Source organism: Columba livia, chromosome 1 (genome assembly GCF_036013475.1).
Source record: "Columba livia isolate bColLiv1 breed racing homer chromosome 1, bColLiv1.pat.W.v2, whole genome shotgun sequence".
Taxonomy (NCBI): Eukaryota; Metazoa; Chordata; class Aves; order Columbiformes; family Columbidae; genus Columba; species Columba livia.
The window spans coordinates 91,928,545-91,954,934 of NC_088602.1; the positions used below are offsets into that span (position 1 = coordinate 91,928,545).

The 26,390-nt window shown below is 40.2% G+C and overlaps 1 protein-coding gene across 1 annotated transcript; it reads left to right on the plus strand.

Annotated features, from left to right (window-relative positions):
- Nucleotides 1–2,767: 2,767 nt before the first annotated feature.
- Nucleotides 2,768–26,390, plus strand: LOC102088577 (trifunctional purine biosynthetic protein adenosine-3-like). Its single transcript, XM_021299581.2, has 22 exons — nt 2,768–2,898; nt 4,633–4,781; nt 5,567–5,662; nt 6,284–6,458; nt 8,054–8,165; nt 8,634–8,693; nt 9,518–9,643; nt 10,337–10,424; nt 11,595–11,680; nt 12,182–12,350; nt 14,461–14,692; nt 14,828–14,922; nt 15,655–15,764; nt 17,852–18,050; nt 18,623–18,874; nt 19,162–19,314; nt 20,699–20,905; nt 21,921–22,064; nt 22,395–22,525; nt 24,446–24,587; nt 25,358–25,473; nt 25,954–26,390. Exons 2-22 carry the CDS (start codon nt 4,637–4,639, stop codon nt 26,218–26,220), a joined length of 3,105 nt encoding a protein of 1,034 aa, XP_021155256.2. The 5' UTR covers nt 2,768–2,898; nt 4,633–4,636; the 3' UTR covers nt 26,221–26,390.

Here is a 26,390-nt window from a genome sequence, read left to right on the forward strand (position 1 = left end):
GCAGCCGGCTGGCGCATGCGCAATGTGGCGGAGGCACTGTTCCTGTGTGAACGCTTAGACACGGAGAGCTTAGGCGCTTTTTAGCCTTCATTCTCCTGAATGGATTCCACCGTAGTACAGTACAAACGCCCTTGCCTCTTCACGGGCTTGTGAATCTTAGAATCATAAAATCATTTGGGTTGGAAGGGACCCTGAAGATCATTGAGTCCAACCATAGTCCCAGCACTAAACCATGTCCCTAAGAACCTTGTCTGCGTGTCTTTTAAACACCTCCTGGGATGGTGACTCCACCACTTCCCTGGGCAGCCTGTTCCAGTGCCTGACAACCCTTTCTGTGAAGAAATTTTTCAATATCAATATAACTTCCTAAACAAGTTTCATAACTTTTTACATAGAACTTAGCCACCTTTCCCTTTTCCAAGTTCAGAGTCCGTGCCTCATTTGGTTATACCTGTAAACATTAAACATCTTAGCACGAATCACAACTGCATTTTTCACACTAATACCCAATCTGAACCTACCCTGGTGCAACTTGAGGCCATTTCCTCCTATCAGTTTGTTAGCTGGGACAAGAGACCAACACCCTCCATGCTACAACCTCCTTTCAGGCAGTTGTAGACAGCAATAAGGTCTCCCCTCAGCCTCCTTTGCTCCAGGCTGAACAGCCCCAGCTCCCTCAGCTGCTCCCCATCAGACTTGTGCTCCAGACCCCTCACCAACTTCCCCTGCAGAGTTACCCTGACAAAACCTTGGTCTTTCACAGCCTTCTCGTCCTTGCCCGTAATATGTTTTTCAAAATGCTGTGAATGCCTCTGAGCAGCTGTGGTAGCAGCAGGGTACGTTGGCATTCGTTGTGCACACCCAAAAAGGCAGTGCAGACCCATTGTAATGCAGAGCTCCTGGTCTCTGCTGTGTTACTGCCGGGCAGGTAACGCGTGGTGGGTTTTCCCATGACCTCTGTGTGTGGCATCTCCTGCCTGTTGGGGAATGGCAGCTTCAGCTAAAGAAGCCCCAAACCAGGAAACAGTTCTTATCCTCAGCCTGGAAAAGAGAACCCAGATGCACAAGCTAAAGGCCCAGTAGATGGAACACAACAATTTGTTTCCTCCCTGAACACCAGCATGTATTATTAAAAAACTAACAGGCAAACAAACAAACAAAAACCTTTGTGTTTTTTTACTAATAGTACTTGATGGAGTATAGTTTAGCATGCTGCATATCCAGCCTGTGAAATGGCACTATTGATGTCTGAAAGGAAGCAACAACCACACAAAGCAATCTGCCTTGTTTTACAGCTTCCAGGATTATACTCATCCTGTTACAGCTTTGCCAGTATACCATCTTGGTAAATAAACAACACTAAAATACATTGTTTCAGATATATTTTTTGTTCATTAGGTAATGGTTTTCTACAATATTTCTATTTAAAGTTTTCTTTCTATAAGAGTCAAATTTTGATATTGGAAGTTTCTATGTATAATTGTCTTTCTCTGCTGCATATTGACTCCATCACCTAAGAAAACAATTTGGTCAGATAATTGTAATACAAATTGACCTGCTAGAATGAATACAAGTTTAAACTATCTTCTTCTGGCCAGTCATGCAGCAGAGGGATGTTTCTGTTTCTGACCTAAATTGTCACAGCCTCCTGACTATAAGAAAATATTCCAAAAACCCTTACTAAAGAGAGAGAAATTTTATCCTTGTTTTGTCTTATATAAAATAGGACTCTTCTTTCCTTATGTTGGTTTGCTCTTCAGTCACCGGCAGAAAACGTGGAACTGTGAGTTTGCAAATCTAGGGCAGTCTACAGGTACTCAATAAGTGGTGCATAAGAGTGTTGTGGGAGCCATGTCTCCTTAAACTAGGATGTTCAAGTACAGCATCTATCCGCCAGTACCCAAGCCATTAATTCTGTAGAAGTTTTAAACAGACTTTGCAAATTTCGTTTAAAAATTGTTATGGTTGTGTGAAAGGAATGGCTTGTGTTTCTATTAACGTACTTTTCTATTTTTCATTGCCTGACTTTAAGACACATGGATACTGGTCAGTGCTATGTTGGGGTACATTAATTTTATTTTCAGTAAAGAGTGATAGCATTGTAAGCTTGCCAAATGTTAACCAAATGACTTCAGATACTTCCATGAAAGAATTAGGGTGTTGAAGAGGATTGTGCAGGAACCAGTGGAGAATAAAAGAACTTATTATATACATTGTATCTCTGTCACTGCTTGTGTTAAATTTCTTCAATAGGTAAAAAGGGTAGTAATTTAGGGAGGCACAGTTCAAGTGTGTGATAGATGTTAAAATAACCTTTATATATACATCTAAGAATATGTTCCATTACAAAGAATAGGTCTGTGGGAGTTAGGGGTGCAGGTTTTAACTGGAGGGTTTCTGTTTAGCTGTAGACCCTGAAAACTATGTTTTGTTTTTACAAGTTGTCTTTGAGATTCTTTACTTGTCAGAGGATATAAAATTACTCTTAACATGGGAACTGAGCAATGATCTCAGCTTTTTAATACCACATTGTAGCTTCCTTTTTTTCCTAGGGTTGAATACTATTAACATTGCAGGACTGATTGGTGGGGAGGAGTTGTTTTTGTTGTTAGCTAAGGAAAAATGGCAAGAGAGGAGAGTGGTCCATGATGCTGAAGCCTGTGGGGAGGTCTGTTTTGAAGGGCGGGTGGCATTAAGGGGATCCCGCTGGGGATGCTCCTGTTAGATAGGAGGATAAAAGGAGACAGGGCAGCATGCAGGTCTGTCTGCTTCTTTCACCCTCTCAGCCTTATCTTATCAGAAATCATTTGGAGCTGAAGCAGGAGCTGAAGGAAGAGCTCAGATCCATCCAGAGGACTCCTCAGCCTTTTGCGTGGACAAAGAGCAGGGTCTGACACGGTAAGGGAAGATGATTCAAGTGAGACATCCCTCTCTACAGCCTTTCCTCTAGGACCAGCTGTCTTATTAGCTTTCTTTCCTGCCAGCATGCTTTTGAATTGCATTGTAGAAAAGGTCTTTAGTGTCCTCACTGTGATGTGGAATGGAAATGTGCATTTTTTCCACAGGGTAGGAGGCACTGCTTGGTTTCACTGTGTTCCCAGTCAGGAACTTTATTCTGCCTTAGAAAAACTTCAGTGACTTGTAAAAATGTATTTAAGGGAAAAAACAAATTTTGCTTTTAAAACCACTTCACTTTTTATTAAAAAATGGTTGGACCACAGTGCCTAATGAACATTTGTAGAGAGCATGTTGATGTCTTTGTTAGACACAGAGCAGTTGTAACCCTTTACTTTTAAGTCCACAACAACTTCCTAGTGATTCCAGAATTATTTGTCAAGCAGTGACAAAAGGAAAGACAAAGTCTGACATATTGGATGTATAAAGACTTAGAAAAGTCTTTTGCAAGGAAATCGATCTGGCAATTGACAGAGCATTAAGCATATGCTCTGTGTTTACACACCTAGAGCGCAGCAACTAAAACTTAAAATTAGTCTCTTAGATATTCCACAATGGTCTGTAATCCCCAGGGGCAGGCTACTTGAAGTGCTTGCATTGTACTTGGACAATTTAATAATTATGAAAATACATATAGTTACATTTTATTTTGTTGAAAATAGTTTAAGACATCTTAATACTGTCTCAGGAACTTGAAATATGGTAATTGATATATCACAGTTCCATGAACGTCTTTTCTGAAATATTATACTTCTGTCTTCACTTAGCTTTTGTTTGCCTTTGGAAGCTAAGTAATGACCTCAAACCAATGGTTATGATTTCTTGAGAGAAGACTACTGACATGTTGCTTGCAAAGCTGGTGTTTTATGGTATCTTTAATTTATTATCTATTTCCTGAGTAAGGACTGGTTTATGCCATTAGCATCTTTCTTAAAGGTCATGTTCTGGGGTGTTTTTTCTTTCTGACATTTGTCCACATTCAGCACATATGGAAAAATTAAGTTTGCAGATGTGACCTACATTGAGTATGATAATATTTCTGAAATAAATCAAAACTAATTTGCCTAGAAATATTATTGAGGAACTGTTTTAAATGTCAGTGTGCTAGTGAAATTAACAGTTGTTCTTTTATTGAGCATGCTGTTCTGCTAAAGTTACACTCTTAGCAATTGTCAAAGTATAAAATCTGTTCTTAAAGCTGTCCTTGCCACTTATTACTGAGGATGTTTGCACTCATAAAAGTTCCTAGATTGACCACAGTGTTCAGTTGGAAATATATGTATCTGGTAAGTTACCTAGAGCATTTGTATGAAACTTTCTGTCCTGACCTGTGTAGTTGTGCAAAGAACTTGATGGGACCTAGTCATGACAAAGTTATTTCAGCCTGGATACTGAAGAGAGGAAATCTTGACTATGCTGAAACAAGTGGGAAGAAAATCTCAGTGATTTCATTGTTCTCACTATTTAAACCAAATGTGGATGATGAATCCATTCAGTGACACTACTGGTGCAGTCACTTTGTTCAAATGTCTTATAGATACCTTTCTAATACAAACTGGATTGATATTACTTACCAGTTACAAGTGAGAGATATAATTTATATATTTTTGCTTATTTGTACATGGTTTTGTGAAATAAATGGATAGTGCTATATATGATGATTCCATGTTTGCACAGGTTAATGGCTGATCGGGTGCTTGTGATTGGCAGTGGAGGGAGAGAGCATGCGCTGGCCTGGAAGTTGGCCCAGTCCCCCCATGTAAAACATGTGTTTGTTGCTCCAGGGAATGCAGGAACAGCTGACAATGGAAAAATTTCCAATTCAGGTAAAAAGAAAAAACAAAATATTGTGCCAAGTAATGATTAATATGGTTGTTGGAACTGAAACAAAACTGACCGCATTTGTGTTGAGTCGATAGGAGATAATTATATTTTTTTACTGGTACCACAAATTATTTAAGGCACATTTTTTCCCCCCATATGTTTTGTTTCTGGATTTTAGAACTGCCTAGTAAAATGCTGTACTATATCTATTTTTAGCCTAGCTTCTTAAGACACTGGAGCTTATGTGAGACTGTGTATTTCTGCACCTCATCTCTTTCCTCACACTGTTATGCTTTAATTCTCTTACCAATTTCAGTGAAATGTAACAGAGGAATAGAAGGCTCAAAGTCATTGACTTCTGGCTAGAAACTTCTCTGGTGTCTGCCCAGGCTGCTCACCTAAATTTAGCTGCATCATGCACTGGCATTGATTAAATCTTTGCTCAGATGTTGAAATTGAGTTGCCTTATGAACGTAAAGTTTTATCTTTTTTAAGGTTTTATTCTGTTACGATAAGCAGCTTTTAAAAGTTTATATTGGTTACATATAGCAAATAAAATAAATTTAATAAGTTAGCAGATGTGTATTGAAAACAGTAGTGCAATTTGGAAATGTTCACTGTTCCTTGTGGACTCTGTTATTATATGTTTTTTTTACTGTGCCCTTCATGGACTGTTTCATTATTTTAATCATACTTCTTGGGGAGATGAAACAATGACATTCTTATCTCCCATCTCTTATTTAGGCTTTACAGTGATGACTTAATTATGTTTCCTTTTCCTTTTCAGCTGTATTAGTGAGCAATCACACTATTGTTACCCAGTTCTGCAAAGATCATAACATTGGACTTGTGTTAGTTGGACAAGAAGCTCTTTTGGCAGCTGGTAAGGCTTGACAGTAAAAATCAGCACCTTGAATTCTGCTTTAAAATGACCTCCTTGGTCTTAGGAAACACACTGACTTAGACTATAGAGCAAGAAAATTTAGATTATTTTGTAAATTGTAGTTGCTGAAAACACTTGGCTTCATATCAGTATGCTGCTTTTTCTATGTTAGAAATCAGCAGAGGAAGTCATGCAGGATCAAGAATCAGTAACAGTTCTCTTGTGTTTTCTGCTCTGCTTTCTTTTGTATGAGGAATTGTCTTGCAGTAGTCCTAACATTATTGCAACAGTACCCAGACCATCACATGCATTTATTGTAAAGCAGTACAGTAAGATCTCCACATCTTAAATAGTGAACAGAAGTACCAGACAGACCTAACAGTAGTCATGGGGTGGTAACTGTGACAGTGCTTACTAATGCAAAGAGCTGGAGACCTCTTAAAAATAAATGATGAAACAGGTCACTGGATATGCAGAACCTTATTTTAAGGATGAATGAGGTGTTTGAGACAAGGAAAAGTGTAGCAGACTGCTGGAATGGTTATGTGGTTTTCCTTTTGTGAAAATGACTTGATGTTTCCAAAGAGATGACTTGGTTATTTTGCTATTTTTGACAATTAGGGATTGTTGATGATTTGAGAGCAGCAGGAGTGAGGTGTTTTGGACCATCTGCAAAAGCAGCCCAGCTGGCATCCAACACCAGTTTTGCCAAAGCCTTTCTGGATCGACATGGGATCCCAACAGCAAGATGGAAAGCCTTCACCAATCCCCAGGAAGCTTGTAGGTTTATTATCAGGTAAATATTTTGATACTGGAAACTCCTCTGTTGAGTCATCTGTGCATTGGGCCCTCACCCGTGATAGTTACCTAGAACTAGGTAACTTTTCAACTGTTGTTCTTCTCAAATAGCTACTGAATGAATTAGTTTTGTAATTAGAGACAGATGGTGAAGGTGCAGGGAACAGGTTGGTTTTTCTGTTCAGGGATCACAGCTCTTTTTCCCTTTGATGACCTTCTTCAGGATGCTAGGTAGTCTTTTAAAAGACAAAAAAATGTGGCAGAGAAAAATATTTCGATATTTCTCTAAGAGTAAGAATAATTTTTACACAGACAGATACCAACAAAACACTGTCAGTGGAGTGATTTGGAAGATACTGGTCAAATACTCATAACTCAAGGAGGATACTTCTATTTCTTCAAGGCTAGACAGCATATATCTTATGTGGAGAGAGAGAAATATAGCTGCATATCTCTGCAATTGCTTTGAGCAGTAATACCTCTGAAGTCATTGAGGATCCTTTGGGAGAGTAACTTACGGCTGTCACTATTTTGGTCCAGCCTCACAGCAGCTGCTGTGTTCAGCTACACTGGTCTGTGGCTGTGTCGGTTTCACGGACTTCTTGGTTTTGCTGTCATCTGCTGCATATGGTATAATCTAGTGGAACTTCTTTTCTAAAAAAAATAAAAACAAACTTTTCACTGACTTTTCTCTGTGACAGCGTTTAGCCTGTATTACTGCCACGTAGAGAAACAGGCCAGCAACTCGTATGTCTGTAAGCACGCATAAGGCTCAAAAAGGAAAACTATCTCAGGTCAGCACACTGAGATGTGGAGAAAGGGAGCTTTGTGTGAGCCTGCTTTAGCTGCTTGTATAAATCTAGTGCTGAGATTTATCCTAATATAAATCATAATGTGGAGAGAAGGAATGAGGTGTTCTTTGAGAAAACAGGCTAGTAGTGTGTAGAATCAGCTCTTCAAAAGGGACATTTTATTTGGCTGTTGACAAGCTGGAGAGAGGTGAGTGGGTAAAGTGTAGTTAAAATACATTAACATTATGCTATTTTTTTTTCTCCTAGATTTAGTTTGTGTTTGAGTAAGTGAAGCAATTCTGGGGATACAGTGCTGATACACTAGTTCTAACATATCCTTTATGTGCAAGACCTAACTCGGCCTTAACCATATAACCCTAAACAGACCATCCATAGTGGTCTATAGGATTATGTACTGTAATCTGATGTTATAAAACTATAGGTCATTAATGAGTTCATCTTTCCAAACCTATGACAGGAATAAAATAGTAACCCAACTCAGGGGAAAGCAGAAGAAACTGCAAGGCATTAAAATTCAGTGACTTGTCCAAGGATATACATTGAGTTGTTGTCAGAACCAACACCACAATTCATGGATTTCTGGTTCAGTCCTGTGCTGAGGGCTATAAGAGCCCATTCGCTTCCATGACAGGATGGACTAACAGGGAATGTATTTTTCTGATGTGTTATTCTTCAACTGTTCATAAAAAAAGGAGGAGTATGGGAGGTATTCAGCTTAAAAATTATAATTTCACTGGATGCAGTAGGGATGTCTAAATCTCACTTTTGCTTTCATTTAAAGCACAGACTTTCCTGCACGAGTTGTACGGGCGAGGGGCCCTGCTGCTAGAAAAGAAGTGACTATTGCAGCCAGCAAAGAAGAAGCCTGCAGAGCTGTCCAAGAGATTATGCAGGTGGATAAAGCTTTAATTAATCAGTGAGAATCCAATTCTCAATGTTCTGTAGCCTGTGAGTTTGTAATTTTGCCCACAGGAACCAAGTATTTTCAGGAGAAACTTTCCTATTTGATTAAGGAATTTCTCTGGGTACCATCCTCAGATTCCTCATGTTTGCTCCAGACAGTGGGCAAGTGTGCAGGGATTAGTAGAGTTTGTAACTGAACTCTTGTTCTGGCACTGAGTCCTGCCGCCCTGCCCCTCCAACATTTTCATTTTTCATTGCCTCCTGGGATCTGATAAGGTGCATTTCAATGTCTCTTCCTTATCTCCAAATGAGATTGTTAGCTTTGCACAACTTACCAGAATTCAAGCAAGCTGGTACTTTTTCATGTACCTAGTTTTTGTGTTAAAAGAAAATAAAGAGAGGATTTAACCAGTAAATGTCATGTTTGCTAACTGGATAACTATTTTTTGTTTGTACAGGACAGAATGTTTGGAGAAATGGTTGTTATTGAAGAACTTCTTCAAGGGGAAGAACTTTCTGTATGTGATCAATGGTGTGGTTATGTACTTTTATTCTTTGCATTATTGCTATGCTCTATGTATAAGCACACAAGTTTATTGTTTCAAATTGTGGGGTTTTTTGTTTTAGTTGCACTTACATAAATATGCAATCAAAGCAATTTGATGCCATACTAATTAATGGATGTTGTCAGTAAAATTTTCTTCTACATCAGCCATAAAATTGCAATTATGCCGGGTGTTTTTAGGTGGAAAGTGATATTTTTTCAAAAGTGTCCTAAAACATGTTTTTGTGGTCTTCGTCTTGGTAATTCTTGTGACATTAATAACTTTGTGCTAATATTTAGTGCCTATTTTGGCACCGTCCTTACTATTGATTACTACTCAGTGGCAGAATAAAACTTAAGCATGCATATTATATGCCACATGAAAACTGAAAGTGCAAGTTTGTGCTGCGCTGAAAATGCCTCACACTCATTCAGGCCCCAAATCTGCAAACACATGTTTATCTTGAAACACATGAATAATTCTGCCAATCAAAGAAGACTGTTCACATGGCTTAAGGTAAGCATATGTCCACGTGATTGATAGGTCAAGATTTGATTCATCAGAAAGGGATTGTTATGAGAGGCACCATTTCTCTTGATAATTAAAAAATGAGAAAGACCTGAATGAAATCCCTCAGGTCTGTGGGCTTGCAGCAGAATAAATTAAACCTATTGTTTTCGAGCTTTGATTCCTAAATTGTCGTGGCAGAACTGAGCCTCAGCCTGTGACCAGCATTGTTAACTTCCCTTAGGACAGGTCATTGTCACTGTTTCTTAGTTGTATGTGTCTCTTAACAGTGCTTGTGCTTCACGGATGGTGTCACTATTGCCTCAATGCCCCCAGCCCAGGCTCATAAACGATTATTGGATGGTGACCAGGGTCCAAACACTGGAGGGATGGGAGCCTATTGCCCAGTTCCTCAGGTATTGCACTCTAGCTCCTCAGCCTGCAATAAGGCTGATCACGTCTGTAGTTAATATATCTCCTTTAAGGCTCAATCTTGTTTCTATCACATAGGCCAGATGACTTCTGGAATTGATTGACTCTTTGCTTGTGTAAGTGCAATACAGGGCGCAAACTTTAGTAGTCATTCTTTAGATTTAATGAGCCAATGTTCTCAGGAATGGTCTCTTTTACCTTTTCCATTATTCCTAAACTTGGTGTTTCTCTGCTCCTATTAGAATCACTTGAAATGTCTCTGTAAAATTCTACACATGCCTGGAGTCTTTGTGACTTGGACATAACCTTGGGTTTCTTGTTGTTGATTCTTAAAACTGACTGCATTGTTCTAAATATACTGCTCTACTCAAGTACACTATTAGTGTGTTTTTCTATAAGTACAGAAACAAGCTTACCGTGTACAGCCCAGGTTGCCAGTGTTTCAAACCTCCTTAAAATTGGCCTTCTAAAGAAAGAACCAGACAGAGAATCTTGGAAGACAGAGGATCAGTGCATCTGGCCTTTGGGCAGCAGCACACTAATGGAAGGAGTGCCCTGGTTGTGGGTGGGAGAGTGGAAAACACAGCTGAGGAATTTACTTACCCCAGTTCTTCCAGGTCCAATGAGCTAGTCCAGCAAATGTCATCACTCTCAGTCTGTTTCATGTTGGTCATCAGGTTCCAGAAGTTCTGCTAGAGAAAATCAATGATGCTATCCTTCAACATGTCGTTGATAGTATGAGACAAGAAGGAACAGCATATGTAGGTAAGTAAACATTCAACTGAAAACCAAGGTAAAAAGTCTTATCAAGGTTAGTTTCATTGTTAGAGATTGCTTTCGAATTCTTTTTTTTTTTTTTTTTTTTTAAGTAGTTCATTTTTAGTGCAGTATTAAGCCTCACTGGTTTGGTTTATAGCTCTTCCTTTAAAGAGAAGAACTTCAGTCTTTTATCCATAAAACATACTGTATTTTTTTCAATGTTTTTTATTAAAACAGTTACAACCAGAGTCTTTGTAGTTTGGGTATAATTTATACTTAAGTTCAGTTGTACTGTTTATTCCTATATACAGCAATGTAAGTTCTCTTAAGATCTTTGTCTCAAGGCTGTTTTTAAAAAGGAGGGTGATGCTCACAGCTGTCACTTAATGCCAATGGCTGCTTTTGGTACTGAAGACTGTAAAGATCACCTACATGTAAAGAGTTGGCTTCCAGTCTGCAGTGTATTCCCTGCTATTAATATTTGGTAACTTTTTTTACGACACCCAAATCTGCAGTAAGAATGTAACGGATGTTGAGCATTTTTATTATGATGCTGGAGGACCTAATGCTTTGTGTGGTTTGGTTTAAGGTTTAATACTTGTTATTCTCTGGGGATTGGTTTTCTGATTATCCAATGAAAGGCTTTCTTTAGATCATGATAGGCATATATGTCCATTACAGTAGAAATTACCCAAGGCCACCTTCAATAAGTTTTTGTTAGTAGCGGTTATGAATTTTGATTTTGGTTTTATTTTTTTGGCCTAGAATACTTATGCTTCTATATTTATGCATAACAGTAGTGCACTTAATGGTAAGAAAATCACCATGTCTGTGTGATGAATGGGGTTTTTTGGGAACTGTTTTTTTCATACTGTCGGCTCCTTCTGATCTCTGAATACCTGGAATTATAAGGCTGTAGCAGAAGGCAGAGAGGCTGCTCTCCATTGGATTTGGTCTAAAATGTGATGCAATGTTCCTCAGTTTGTGGCTAGCCACTTTGTTGGTTACTGTGGCACTTTTATGACTTGTGTATAACTGCTTGCAGAATCCCTGCTTCTAATTCCTTACAGTTTGCAGAAATGCATCCCACATTCCATAGTACTGTGTTGTGTTTAGGCTAGTTCTTGAAAAATAAACAGTTGCATTCATTTGCTTGGCTATGTTCTTCCTATTCAGGTGTGCTGCAAACAGGTTTAATGCTTACCAAAGATGGTGTGAAAATTTTGAACTTTAAATGTCAGTTTGGTGACCCTCAGTGCCAGGTGAGTGAAAGAGACTGGAAACTTCAATGTGTTCCATTCTGCTACTTCTGACTGCTATCTTTAGGGAAATGTACATTATATATTTGGATTTATGTCTTCTTTCCCCTGAACATGCAGATCTGAATGAGAATGTCTTAGATAATGTATGAGGTAACTTATAGTTTTAGCTTGTCAGCTTCTGTGAATTATTAATTGATTAATTTAAGTTAAAGAGCTGTTCCTCAGATTTTATTTTTTCTGTATAGCAGCAGAATGAGAGGGGCCTAAATTCATGTTCGTTCTACATAATGTCGTATCTCATGTTTGTAAATTTATGACTGTTGCAAAAAGATGCTGCAAACTAATGCTCGCCTATAGTTTCCAAATCTACCGGTATAGGGAAATAGAGTAGCTTCAGTTTGGCAGGTATAAATTTTACTCTATTAGCTGAATTTTACCTAAGTTGAATTTCAGGTCAGCAAAATAAAAATTAACTTCTATCACTATGAAAATCTTCTGCAGGTAATTCTTCCACTGCTTAAAAATGATTTTTATGAAGTGATTCAAGCAACAATTGATGGCAAACTCTGCAGCTTCATGCCAGCCTGGTCAGAAAATAGTACAGCTGTGTGTGTGGTCATGGCAAGTCCAGGATACCCAGGAGACTATGACAAAGGCATGGAGGTAACAGGTAACTGCCATAGGTTGTTTACTATTTAATTTCAGTGTAGTACTTCAGTAGGTTTACCCCTTTTCCCAGAGACCTGTACTGTTTTCTTCCGTCGCACCCGTCACACTCTATCAGAGTCTGCGTCCATCCGTCATTCCCTGTCCTTGTGGAAAGGTTAGCTGTTCGGTACGAACTTTTAACTGGAGTGTATGCCTGCCCAAAGTAGCAGGGGGACTAAATGTTTAAAATTACATCAGTGTATAAAGCGATGTCTGTAGCTGGTTGCTCAGATAAGAAAGTGATGGGGAATGATGTCCTCCTGGAACAGCTCTGGTACGTCCATGTGGAGTACTTCCGCACACTGTGCTGGAAACATGGACCGACCACAGTGTTGCAGCACGTGACTGCTTTTTCCTAGCTTTGCTCTCTTGCTGGGAGGTTGTGTTATCTTAACTAATGCCTGGCCAGGTGATCAGGGTGAGACTTGAGGACCTGCGATAGTGCATGCCTCCACCATCGCCTTGTTTCCTTCCCTTGTGCCTGCCAGCCAGCTAGCCAGAATCATTGCACTGTAATACTAAAAAAGACGTCTTCTTCATAGAGCTTGAAGGGTTTTGGGGAAGGTGCACTTCAGATCAATGTTGATTTTCTGTGTTAAAATTATTGTGTTTTAATATCTCATCGTTTAAAAAGTTTTAAAATGGAGGGAACTGTTGCGGAACTATTTCCTTCCCCCTCAGTTACTGCTTTGCCAGTCCAACGCTATGCCTTGTGGAAAGCAACCCAGATAACTGATCCTGTATCAAAGCCACCTTATTTTTGTCAGAACTCAAGTTACCCTACATCACTCAGGGAAAAGGTCACGTTATTCTGCCTTTTCCCTTGTCAAGGTTTCTGCTGTCATGTTTTCCTCACCCACCCTCCTCCACTTCACTCACTGTATTTATTTTGTTTTGTCGGTGATATTCTGTGAAACACTGCATTTCCGTAACTGTAAAAATCCCAATCACGTAACTGAAGGAATCCTTCTGCTAGGGAGCTGCCTTTCACTAGTCAGTCTCAGGAACTTAACCCTTTTCATGTTGGTATTGACACCTTTAAGAGTGAGATGGTATGACCCCTTTGCTTGTTAATCACAAAACAGACAATCAAAACTATGAAATCCAATCCATTCTTTCATTGTTGTACTCCAGCCTCTGGAGTTGTGTGGGGTTTATTAGGTATTTTTTTCCTATTTTCTCACTGATTCCCACTTTTTAATGGCTTTAACAAGCATTTTATTCTGGAGTGTTCCTTAAAACATGATGGTAAGGAGTTAAGTTTCCATTGCAGCAAGGCCAGCTGAGGCTCAGCTTTGACCTTGTCAGGGCAGTGTTGTGGCAATGTAACACATTGTACCTTCAGCAAGTATAAAGGTCCTTTTTACTCATCTGTAGAATCTATCTGGCTGATAGCAAGGGAAAACTGTGCTTTGTTTTGCTTTTTCCAGGCGATGGCAGCAGTTCCTCCTCTTCCCTTATCCTCTCCTCAAAATACAAATCTAAAAAACCCCTGAACAATTTTGCTTTCCTCTAAAAGGAAAATGCACGGAGCCAAATGAAAATAATCGAATCAATCATTTGTTTTAGCTATTGGACAACCACCTGCAAGTGTTTGCAGAGCACTAATTCCTGATGTGGTAGGGAGCTGTGTAGTGTTGGCACAGCAGAATTTCTAGGGGAATGCTGAGGTAACATTAGCATTACTGGTTTAATATCAAGGAGGGGGAGAATCCAGGCAGTAAGCTGCTATGAATTGTGATCTCATACAGGAAATCCCAGCACAAATAATTCACAATTACAATATACAGCACAGATTTGCCCTGGCACAGGGTAGTTATATGTCCTGTTGTGGTTCCTGGATCCCTTATTTCTGTTCCTGTGTCATCTGTGTCCTTACTGGATGTCTCAGAAGGGAGACTAAGGGCCAGGGGGGTGGGATACCCTTCACAGGTCATGCTGTTTCTCAGAAGAAAGGTAAGGCGGGAAGCTTTATGTTTCTGTCTTGTCTGAAGAAAGGACTTCAATCTTCACTGCTTTGCCAACATAGCATGTGATTTAAAATACTCTGAGAGCTCATTTTGCTTTTGTAGGGCTGCTGCAAGCCAAAGAGTTAGGCCTGCAGGTGTTCCATGCTGGCACAACGCTGAAGGATGGCAGAGTGGTGACGAGTGGTGGCAGAGTCCTCTCCATTACTGCTGTTAAAGAGGACCTGATGAAAGCACTAGGAGATGCCAACAGGGGTGTAGCAGCCGTACGTTTCAAGGGTGCCACTTACCGGAAGGACATTGGCCATCGGGGTATTCGGCTTCTCAAACAGTCTCTGTATGTAAGCAAAGGCACTAGCAGAAATTGATGCTAGTCCAAAGTTTTGTATCTGTTGTTCCCATTTGTGTGATGAATGATGGTCTATGCAGAAAATGTCACTGCTGCTGCTAGCATGTCCTTTCCTCTCCACAGCGGTCTAATGTACAAAGAGAGACATGTGGAAGCTGTAACTAGTGATGTTTTGTTTCAGCAGCTGGAAACATCAATTGTAAGTGGCACCAGATCAGGTAAGACTGGGAAGAATCTTTGAATTTCCTCCATATATTGAGGATTTTTTTGATTATTTTTTTTCCCCCAGGAGATAAGCAATGCATTCTTGGCATGGAAACTGAGCTTGAGAAACTAGGCTGGGGTCTCCACTAAGAAAGAAAACTCTCTTTTCTTTCTTATCACTTCTCTTTTTCTTAATTAAAAAAATGATTGGCTTAACATTGAGATGATTGCACTTTTTCAAGGTTAATCTAGTGAACAGAATAACCCCCGGATTAATGGAATGGTTTTGTATGTCTCTAGACAAAAGTCATCCTACCAACTCTACATATGAGTACAGCATCCAAACAGTTAGTTAGACTGTGGCTAACAATCACTGAACTTGTTATTTGCTCTTCAGACTATGTTCTTTACTCTTAGCAATGATCTGCTGAGGAAAATTTCTTCTTGATTTTTTTCCCCTTAGAAAAAAGTAGCTACACAAATTAAAACGGTGAGCTGTTAACAGTTTGGTAAAATGTTTAACCTTTGCTATACACAGTCTATAGGTCACAAATACAGAATAATAAAGATCTATTTACAACATCATGAAATATGTGACTTTGGGGTCCATGCTTCATAAATCTGTGAATGTTTCTGTCAGTGAACACAATGTTGTCTTCTCCAGGAAACCAGAATTTGCAGTACTTGTCTTGGTGAGTCTTTTTATTTCCCATAAAAATGACCCTTGACATATTTTTACTTGGCAGGCAGTCATTCAAAAGTAGGAGACTTTGCTGGTTTCTTTGACTTGAAAGCATCTGGTTATAATGATCCTATCTTGGTATCTCAAACTAAAGGCCTTGGACCTAAACTCCAGGTAACTTGGAACTTGACGTAGCAAAGCTCATGTAATCTCCCGAAACTGTTTCAAATGCCAAAGCCAATTGCACCATCTGCATCCTTTCTGCGCATTATAAATACATCTCTAGTCCACTGCAATGGTCATTTGAACTTTGTAGATGATAATTGAGCAAGGCCTCTATGTTATTGAGAATGTGGAGACTCTGTATTTCGTGATGAAATGATAGTAAACCAAAACATTTAGATGAGCACTTCAGGAACTAAGAACCAGAATTTGTGCTGTAAAATAGAAGGTTCATTGTCTTTGAGAAGTACAGAGGGAGTGTTGAGACAGGAACTGTCAGACTTAGCTTAATAAATTGTGTGCAGAGAGGTAGTATGTTTACCTTTGTCAGGGCACTGGGGAAAAGAACAGTGGAGGAGACAAACATTTAAGGGGAAGAGAAGCAAATAGATAAAGAAAGCTAATTACACAAGGACACACAGGATAAATTCAGCCAGGAATAAATATATATATATATATATATATAAATAAATATATATATATAATTAGAAGAAAACTTCCAGCTATCAGAGGATTTGGTGTTCTGAAGCTGCCTTTCCCTGGTCAAGCACAGCAACTTAACTTGTTTCAAGTTGTTTATACCTTTAGTGATGGGATAGTGTAGTGTGGCTTCCTGCAAAAGGAGAAGACCAAATGTAATAATTCAGAAGGTCATTTGCAGCTTTATGTCCTTGGACACCTCTGAGCATGAGGAAATGGTTGGTGCTGGCTCTTGTGAGTCTTTGTTCCAACTGTTTGGCAGAGAGACATTCCCAACTGTGTTTACACAGACTGCTCCCAAGACTTCTCCTTGGCCAAAAAACTTGGCCGATGCCTACATGAATTGTTACTAGATTGGTGGGAAGGAGATGTTATAATGCAGCAAAGGACACGGGATGACTGGATTCCATAGCGCTTCTAAATCCACCAGCCAATGAAAAAGTCAGGCTTGTAATCCAAATTCAGAATTTGTTTAGATGCTGATCTCTTACCATTTTGAAGCCAGTGATAATATTTATTTGCGTTTTTCCCTCACCCATCTTTCTGGACTGAGCTTTTCTGCACTGGTATAACTACACTGATAGAGCTGTGTCAGTAAAAGGTAGTTACCTTGAAAATTTCTTGATATATATGCAATCTTCATCCTATTTCAGACCCTGAAGTGGTAACTGACAGACTAATTGCACTGTATGAGCTGGCGCTGTGCATCTACATCAGTGTTGGCACACAGGGAACTGCTCTGGTGTATCCCTAACAGTGTAGAAACCTCTGCTTGTAATAAAGTAGTGTAAATGTCACTACTTTATAGAAGCCAGGTTGTCTGAATCAGGTTGCATTACTTGTAGGGTGAAAACACCTTAATAATTTAAACAAACAAACAAACAAACAAACAGCAGCCTTCCCAAGGGAATACTATTGCTTTGTGAGAGACCTGTCTTTCAAGGGAGCCTACAGACCAGGCCCACATTTTTGTCTGTGATATGAGATAGCTGAGATCAAAAGTCTTCTTGGGGAGCGTGGGAGTGAAGAATTTCATTCCCTGTGGACTTGGAGAAGAAGAAGAAAACTACTTAATAAATTGTATCAGTGTTGCTGCATAGCCCGGTGAAATTAGCAGACAAAAGTAAAGCAGAACACACAGTGATATTTGAGCAACCCAGTCTTATTATGGAAATTGCTAGGATGTTCTGTAGGTTGAATATCCTGGGAATTTCTAATTGCTTTTAGACACCTCTTATTCTGGATTTGACATAATATTAAAAAAAAAAAAAAAAAAAAAGCAACCAAACAAGCAGCGCAAAATGACAAATTTTGAGTATCTGGAGCTAGAATTTGAATTAATGCTTAAAAAAATAAAATAGATTTTTTTTTTTTCTGTGCTAGAAAATGAACTGGTTTCTCTTGATTTAAAACAGATGATGCAGGAGATTAGCTTTTGCATGTATGTTCTATTGTGATTCTTTTCAGGGAAAAGAAGATTTCTGCTTATTTGACTGATTAATATCTGAGTTTTGTATATTTCTTGTCACCACTGCTGGTTCCCACCATGTTTTTTGCAGATTGCACAAGTGTGTAAGAGACATGACACCATAGGTCAGGACCTGGTTGCCATGTGTGTCAATGCTATCCTGGCCCAAGGAGCAGAGCCTCTCTTCTTCCTCACTTATTTTGCCTGTGGCAAACTTGATGTCGAAGTGACTGAAACAATCAAAGAAGGAATAGCTGAAGCCTGCAGAAATGCAGGATGCGTTTTCCTGGGTATGAACACTCCTCTCAGTTGAGTTCTGATGTTGAAACAATTACTAGTGAGATAGACTTTGTAGGCAGAGGCAGTATGTGGCATTAGAACAATTGTTTTTTGTTTGGTGAGAAAAACAGTCAAGCATTTGGGCTTAAATTCTTCTTTATCTCTAAAATGGGTCAGCACAGAAGGATGATTTTTACTATTCATGCATTTGGATCCTGATTCTTGCTTATTTATCCTTGCACAAAAGAGAGCAAAACTGGATGCATCACATTTGTGAAGCGTTAAGATGTTTTCATTCCCTCTCTGATCTTCAGTCATAGCAGGGAGGTGCCAGATAAGTAGCAAGAAAAAAAAAATCAAGTTTATTCTTTCACTGACTAGATGAAGCTTTGTTTTGTTGAAGTCTTGAGGTGAAGCAAGAAACCAAGAAGGATTTTTAAAATACATCTGAATGCACTGCTTAGGTTGCATGTCTCTGCAGCTGTCCTGGATACGATGCTTATTTTAGGAGATACTATAGATTTAAAGTAAAGGATAAAAAAATGTTTACAGCTCGTGCTGGCTACTTTCTCCCCGCACTTAGGCAGGGAGATGGCTGAGGTGGCTGGCATGTATTCTTCTGGAGAGTATGACCTGGCTGGCTTCGTGGTTGGCGCCGTGGAGCGAGGGCAGATGGTCCTGGGGCTGCAGAGAGCTGAGGAAGAGGATGTGCTTATTGGACTGGCCTCTTCTGGGATTCATGGCCATGGCTTCAGCATCATAAGGAAGATTCTCTTAATGTCGTCCTTACACTACTCCTCACCAGCACCTGGAAGTTGTGGTGACAAGACTCTAGGTACAATATCTTTCTTTTCACAACCAAACCCACAAATGAATCGTATTCAGACATTTTCATAACTAGCTGCTGCCAAGGGGTGTTTACTTTAGGATGGGTTACAGATAGTCCCTCTTTGGGGAAGGTATGTGGGCTTGCTTCCACAGTTTTGGAAGAGTGGGCCAGCACTTTTTGCTGCTTCCCAAGGCTGTCTGCCACAAAGATCAGAAGGGGACCTGTTCAGAGAAGCATTCCCACCAAACACGTAATGACCTTTTAAACAAATTAATCGACACTTTTGTTTGCAGGAGATATATTGCTGACTCCAGCAAAAATGTACAGTCCATCTTTGCTGCCTGTCCTTCGCTCAGGGCATGTGAAGGCTTTTGCCTTCATTGCTGAGGAGGGGTTGGTGGAAGCAATCTCCAGAATCTTGCCAGAACATGTCAGTGCTGTCCTAGGTAAGTATCAAAGATGACTGTTTCTGTTTGACAAAATTAATAGACAGCATAGACTCGATTTTTCAGCTTCAGTTATAGAGATACTCAGAAATGTATGTGTCTACATAATTGAAGACTGAATGACCTGAAGTCATTACTTTTCCAAAGAGTCTACCAAAAGCATTCACATTTCAAGTAGGTATCAGCTGATGAGCACCACTCTCTCATTGGAGAAGGGAAATTTAAGGAGAGTTTGAAGGCAGCTCATGTCTAGGACAAAAGGTGTTTGAGAAGATTGTGTGTTCTGCAAGACACATCTCCATACTAAACATTTTGAGCAAGGATGCTTCTTGAGAGAATTAATTTGTGTTATTTGCTCCACAATATGTGTACACACAGACACGTACACACACACATATTTAATGCAGTTTTATGGTGGATGGTAGCTTCCCTGCGACAGATTAGCATTTGACACCTGTAAATATGGTATTATAGAACTTTTTTTGTTGAAGCTGAAATTGAGCAAAGTATTTAAAAGTTCAAAATATTAAAGAAAAACCTATTCATGCAATTTCAAAAATATTGTGGGGGTGGGGAGGGAGGAAGGAAGATGTCTGTATGTCTGTCTGCATTTCTGTAGAATGAAATTAGAAGGGGAAGGAAGAAACTCAATGATCCTTGTGGGTCTCTTCCAGCTCAGGACATTCTATAATTCTATGATTCTATGAACTCAGCTTACTAAGGTGGTGCCTAGCTTGCTTGCCAGTGCCTGGGAGCACAGACAAGGTAACAAGCTCAAGGGATTGTTAATTTTCTAAAGTAAAGTCAAGGTGGCAAGTCTGCACCATCAAGCTTTTCCACAAACAACCTAAGGCCGTGCCTGTGTGAGCGGAGTCACTGTGAAATGCCATCCACCCTTCCCATCTGCGTGTAGAACTCTCAGCCCTGTTTCAGTCTGCCCATCAGTACACATAATTGTACACTCTTGTACTGATTATTGGTTATTTGAAACAGAAAACCAGGATCTGCTTAAGTAGTCCAAAAAAAGCCAGAGGATTGTGTGTCCCACAGCTCCTTTATCTCTTACAGAAGAGATGCAGGTCATCTGTAGCTTTGTCCTTCTGGCTGATGAGAGATGAGTAAATCTTAATTCGCCATCATTTCCTACATGTTTCCATTAGAAAGCCCAGAGACAACTTGGCTCACACAAATTACAGCTAGAAACCTCTGGCTAAGCAGCAACTATAAAGCTGACTGGAAGCTGGGTCAGTGTCCTCCTTGGGTAGTATTTTTAAAATAATTCATCTCTATCAGCTCTTATAATATACCACTGTCATTGTATATCTAATAAAAGATGGGGAGCAAACATTTGTGCTGGCCATATACAAATTCCAATCCTTTTCAGATGCTCTCAGTTGGAAGATTCCTGAAATCTTTTGCTGGCTTTACAAAGAAGGAAACCTCTCTGAGGAGGAGATGGCTCAGACTTTTAATTGTGGGATCGGTGCAGTCTTGGTTGTGCAGAAGGACCTGGCTCAGCATGTTCTCAAGGACATACAGAGACATGAGGAAGCTTGGCTGATTGGGAAAGTTGCTGCCTCTTGTCACACAGGTTAGCAGGTGTCCTAATGGGAAATGAAGACACAAAAATTAAACAGACTATAGTTTGACTCCAAGGGTAACAGATTCATCTGTCTCACTTCAGAGGGGTTTCCACTTAAGGATGAGCTATTTAATTTTTAAGTTCATACAGGTTAAGTTGGTTTAGAGTGTGAGGCTGTGAAGTGTGAACATCTCCTGGGATGTACCAGTTGTCCTCAGTTGTGTAGGCTCTGAGGAGACTCCCTGTTGCAAAGGTTGTGTAGGTCGCATGTTTTCCTGTCGTTTCACTAGGCTGGAGACTACTTGACACCCTTCATCTACATTTCATTATTAAATTCAGTGAGAAGTGAATGTCTTTTTTGTTCAGAGTGACAGTACTTGAATAGTGTCTTATCTAGGTACTGACTTGAGTAAATCCCTCTGATGACAGTCTCTAAAGACTGAAACATGATTTAGTTGTTTATGTTTTACCACAATCATGGTAATCAACCCACGTCCTTTCCTACCCCTTCCCTACTCACATGAATCCTGTGTAAAGGTCAAGTGTAGGCCACGGCTGCGTACAGTCATATATGATTGTAGGTCTTCATTCTGGGATGTCCATTGCTTGACATGCATCAAGACAAGAGCCAGAATCCCTCTGGAAACCAGACAGCTTGGGGAGAAGTTTTGATGGTCAAAATGCAACCTCAGCTCTGTCAACATCTTTTTCAGTGTAATTTTGCAATACAAGAGAAAAAGGAAGACAGGTGTAAAAGGTGGGGAAAATCCTTGAAAAGACTATGCCATAGCTAGGCCTTTGGAGACAATTCTGCAAGTGGGTAACACGAAAGAAATCAGCACAACAGCCTGAGTTGGTTTGTTCAAGTAACATATGTTTTTGCACTTCAGGTAGTGCTAGCATAGATTAATTGCTGACAGCTTTTTCTCTTTATTGAATCTTATGATTAGTGACCTATACAAAGTGACTTTAGAAGAGAAAGTAAAATCTAAGCTATTTTAACTTTTTCCTCACATATTTGGAGGAGGTTCTCACATCAAAGTTGAGAATCTTCTTGAAGCTCTGCAGCTGAGTAGCCCCCAGCATCTTCTGAGTAGCGCTGCTGTCGAGAGTCAACACCAGCCCAGAAAGAACAAAGTTAAAGTAGCTGTTCTCATCTCTGGAACAGGTGAGCTTTCATTTATCATCACACAGAGATATGTCCTTGCAGAGGAGAGGGTGAATTCAGCCCTGGTACAGGTGTATCCGCCTTGCCTGTATTTCAGTAGAGTCTATGAAGTGTTCTAAAACCAAGGCTGCATTTAGACTGAAGTCAGGAAGTTGTGTTGTACTGCTAAACAAATGAGCTTTATTAGTGCAGAAATTCCTTAGTCCTCTTCTGTTTGTGCAGTTGTTGAAAACAAGATTTTTTTGTTAGATAAACAGGACTGAGAGCCAATTTTCAGTGGCACAGGTGCTCATCTGTTTCATTAATGTTTCCTCTCTCTCTTCATTCAAGGCACAAACCTTGCTGCACTCATCAGTTATGCAAAAGAGCCAGGCAGTTGTGCTCAAGTTGTGCTTGTCATTTCCAACAAGTCTGGTGTGGAAGAACTACGAAATGCAGCCCGGGCTGGAATTCCCACCAGGGTAAAGACACCTGTTTCCTTTTCTTTTTATCACCACCTCACAGCTACTGAATCTGTAGGTCTTTATGAAGTGCTTGGTAAGCATTCATGTTTTGCTTTTCTTTAAAATTTTTATGTTGCTAAGTGGAAGTAGCCCGAAGCTGTCAGAACTATCAGTAGAGGTGGAGCTGAAAGCTGTATGGACGGTGCTCACTGGAGGCTGTGAGTGTCTTTGTCGTCTCTTCAGTGAGTGCTACAGTCCAGAGTTAGGAAGACACTTAAAATTGCAAGTGCTTTGATGATTTGAGTCTGAGACTGTAGCCCATGCAGCTTCAAGCTTTAACTGAAATCAGTAAGACTTCAGTCTCTTTGAAACACATAGAATCATTTAGGTTGGAAAAGACCCTTAAGATCATTGAGTCCAACTGTTAACCTAACACACTAAGTCCACCACTAAACCATGTCCCAAAGTGCCACATCTACACATCTTTAAACGTCTCCAGGGATGGTGACTCCAGCACTTCCCTGGGCAGCCTGTTCCAATGCCTGACAACCCTTTCCATGAAGAAATTTTTCCTAATATCCAATCTAAACCTCCCCTGGTGCAACTTGAGGCCATTCCCTCTTATCCTATCACTTGTTGCTTGGGAGAAGAGACCAACACCCTCCATGCTACAACCTCCTTCCAGGTAGTTGTGGAGAGCAATAAGGTCTCCCTTCAGCCTCCTTTTCTCCAGACTAAACAGCCCCAGTTCCCTCAGCTGCTCCTCATCAGACTTGAGCTCCAGACCCCACACCAGTTTCATTGCTCTTTTTTGAACACATTCCAGCACCAACACAAGTATGTTGTCTCCTTGGCTCATCCTATCTTAGAAAGAGCTTTGTCTTAGTCACTTTCAACATCACCATACAAGTCTCTTCTCCTGCCTGCGGTCAGTAAAGGAGCACTGTGTTGTGGAAACTTTTATTGGTTTGTTTCATAAAAGAAAAAAATATATAGAGAGTGACATAATGTCATCATATTTGTCAAAACACAGAACATGGCTTTTGAAAACATTCAGCAACTTGATATTTCAAATGCAGCCCACCGAGAACCCTTCCTTCTGACATTTAATGATTTTGAGCAGTTATCTTATTTGTACAGCTACACACAGGTGAGAATAAATGCCGTTAGAGGCTCTCCGTGCATCAAAATGTTTTCAGCACACTCCCTCAACAGCTGGATTGGATTCATGTTACTTTTTTTTTCTGGAAGTATAGAGACTCATCTTTGGGGAAAAAAAAAAGTTAAAATTAATTGACATTTTCATAGGCAAGAGCATGACAGTTTTGTTAGCCCATTATTTGATGAATGTCTTCATGAACAGAGTCAGGAATCAACACTTAGCTTGGGAACTGGAGCTGAGAGGTGAAGTAGAAATAGAACAAGACATGACTCCTTCCCTTACACAGAATGTCTGGCCAGTTTGTTCTCTTTTTTTTAGGTAAGCTCATGATTTTCAAAAAGCAACTACAGAGTAACTGGTGATGGTGTTGTCGATGAGCCATTACTATTTGTACTTTAGTCTTTGACTAGACATTCTGGAATAAGAGGTCAGAATCTTCTGATGTGTTCCCCCTTATCTCCCTCTCCACCACATTACCCACATGTTTCTCTTTTTGCAGTTGGCTTCTCTTTGTGCAGATTTTCTACACATCTTAGAAGGTATCCCATGTGAAACGGCCAGTGTTAACTTAGCAAGTGATTGGGGTGTTCCCAGGAATGGTTGTATGAATGTGAAAAATCACAAGTATCCTGAATAATACACAAACTTACAACTTTTAAATCCTTGCATGTCCTGGAATGAATCCATTTTGCTTTCTCTTTGTTGCCTAAGTAGCTGCTCTCATTCATGCAAAGTTATTTCCTTGATAGGGCTTTTGATCTGTTTTAACGTTTTAGGTGATTGATCATAAGTTGTATGGGAGTCGCTCTGAATTTGACAGCACGATTGACCAAGTTCTTGAAGAATTCGCTGTTGAACTAATATGTCTTTCAGGATTTATGAGAATTTTGTCCGGTCCTTTTCTCAGAAAATGGAAAGGTAAGAAATTGTAACTCTAAAAGAGAAATTAAAATGTGGATGCTTGGTCTCACCAGAATTACAGAGTCCTAGTTCTTAATCTTTTCATTAAATCTCTCACAGCCTTGCTGACACTGAGGGTTCCACGTAAATCAGTGGGGCTGCCCTGCGCCTTAATTCATTCCAGCCAGTGGGACTGTCCAGAGTAGCACTTCCCTAGATTTCATAGAATCATAGAACAGTTTGTGTTGGAAGGGACCTTCAAAGCCCATCTAGTCCAACCTCTGCAGTGAGCAGGGACACCTTCAACTAGATCAGGCTGCTCAGAGCCCTGTCCAGACTGGCCTGGAATGTCTCCAGGGATGGGGCATCTACCACCTCTCTGGGCAACGTGCCAGTGTTTCACCATCCTCATTGGAAAATATTTCTTCCTCATGTCTGGCCTGAATCTCGACTTCTTTAGTTTAAAGTCATTACCCCTTGTCCTGTCACAACAGGCCCTGCTAAAGTGTCTGTCCCCATCTTTCTTATAGGGACCTTTTAAGCATTGAAAGGCCACAAGAAATCTCCCCTTCATTACACCATGTGTATTTTTTGCTTTTTAACCTGAACCTGAAGATGTCCTGTTACATTCTGACTACTGTTGAGACCATTTAAACTCCTGAGTGGTGCTCAATGCTGTTGTTTTGAGCTGATGATCACATCTCACTTTTCTTTTTAAAGAAAATTCAGTTCAAATTCTTTTCTTTTGTTTTGTTTTCCTTTTTTTCTCCTCTCACATTGATGCCCAGGGAAAATTTTGAATGTTTCCCCATCACTTTTCCCACCAGTCAAGGATGGAAATGCCCATCAGCAAGCCCTGCAAAGTGGATTCAAAGGCACAGGCTGCACCGTGCATTTTGTCCTGGTAAGTGTCCTCTTACCTAACATTAGGCTATGAAAAGGAATTTACCTGTTTTCTTTTCTTTTTGAATGCAGAAACATGAAGAGGTAACAGGAATGTGTGGAAATCTTGGGACTGTTACCAGTAAAAACAGGAAGATGTGGGAGTTACATTGCATTTGTGGTTTCTTGAGAACCTGTCTTCTTCACATTATGAGGGGGTGTTTTTTCAGTTTCTCCTACTCTCAGCAAACTGTCCTCTGAATCTTCTAGCCCATGTCTCTCTTCCTGGTGTGCCCCCTAATGTAATGTGGATACCCCTAATAGAGGTTGTAAGCCTCTCCAGATGCACTTTCAGCCTCCTGCACACAATTACACGTGCTTTCTGAGACCTCTCATGAGATTTTTCCTCATGAGGTTTTCCCTGTCTCATCCGCATCATCCATGACCATCCTGAGACTGTTCACCAGCCTCTTCTAAAAGACTCCCAATATCCCCATTTTAGGAGGAGTCCAGTCCAAAAGCAGTGATCCACCAGGAGCCAGTATCTGTGAAGGCAGACGACACGGAGGAGACACTGTCAGAAAGGGTGAAAGAAGCTGAGTGCCGGGCTTTTCCCATCGCCCTGCAGCTGGTGGCCAGCGGGGCAGTGCGGTTAGGAGCTGATGGTAAAACCTGCTGGAAACAGGAGAGCCAAAGTCTCTGTCTTCAAGAGGAGATGGGCACGTCCTCTCTCATGGCTCTGGAACCTCCAGAAAACAATGTGGTGTAGCCAGGTTAATGAGCAGCTTGTTCTCCACTATTTTTCCCCTCCTTCCCGCTGCCTTCCATCTGATTCTCTTGGACTGGCAGCATATCAGTGTCACAGGTTTCCATTCTGAGCCTTGATCCTTTTCCCTTAGCTTGCATCTTTAGTTACCCTCCTTTTGCGAAACTGGCAGT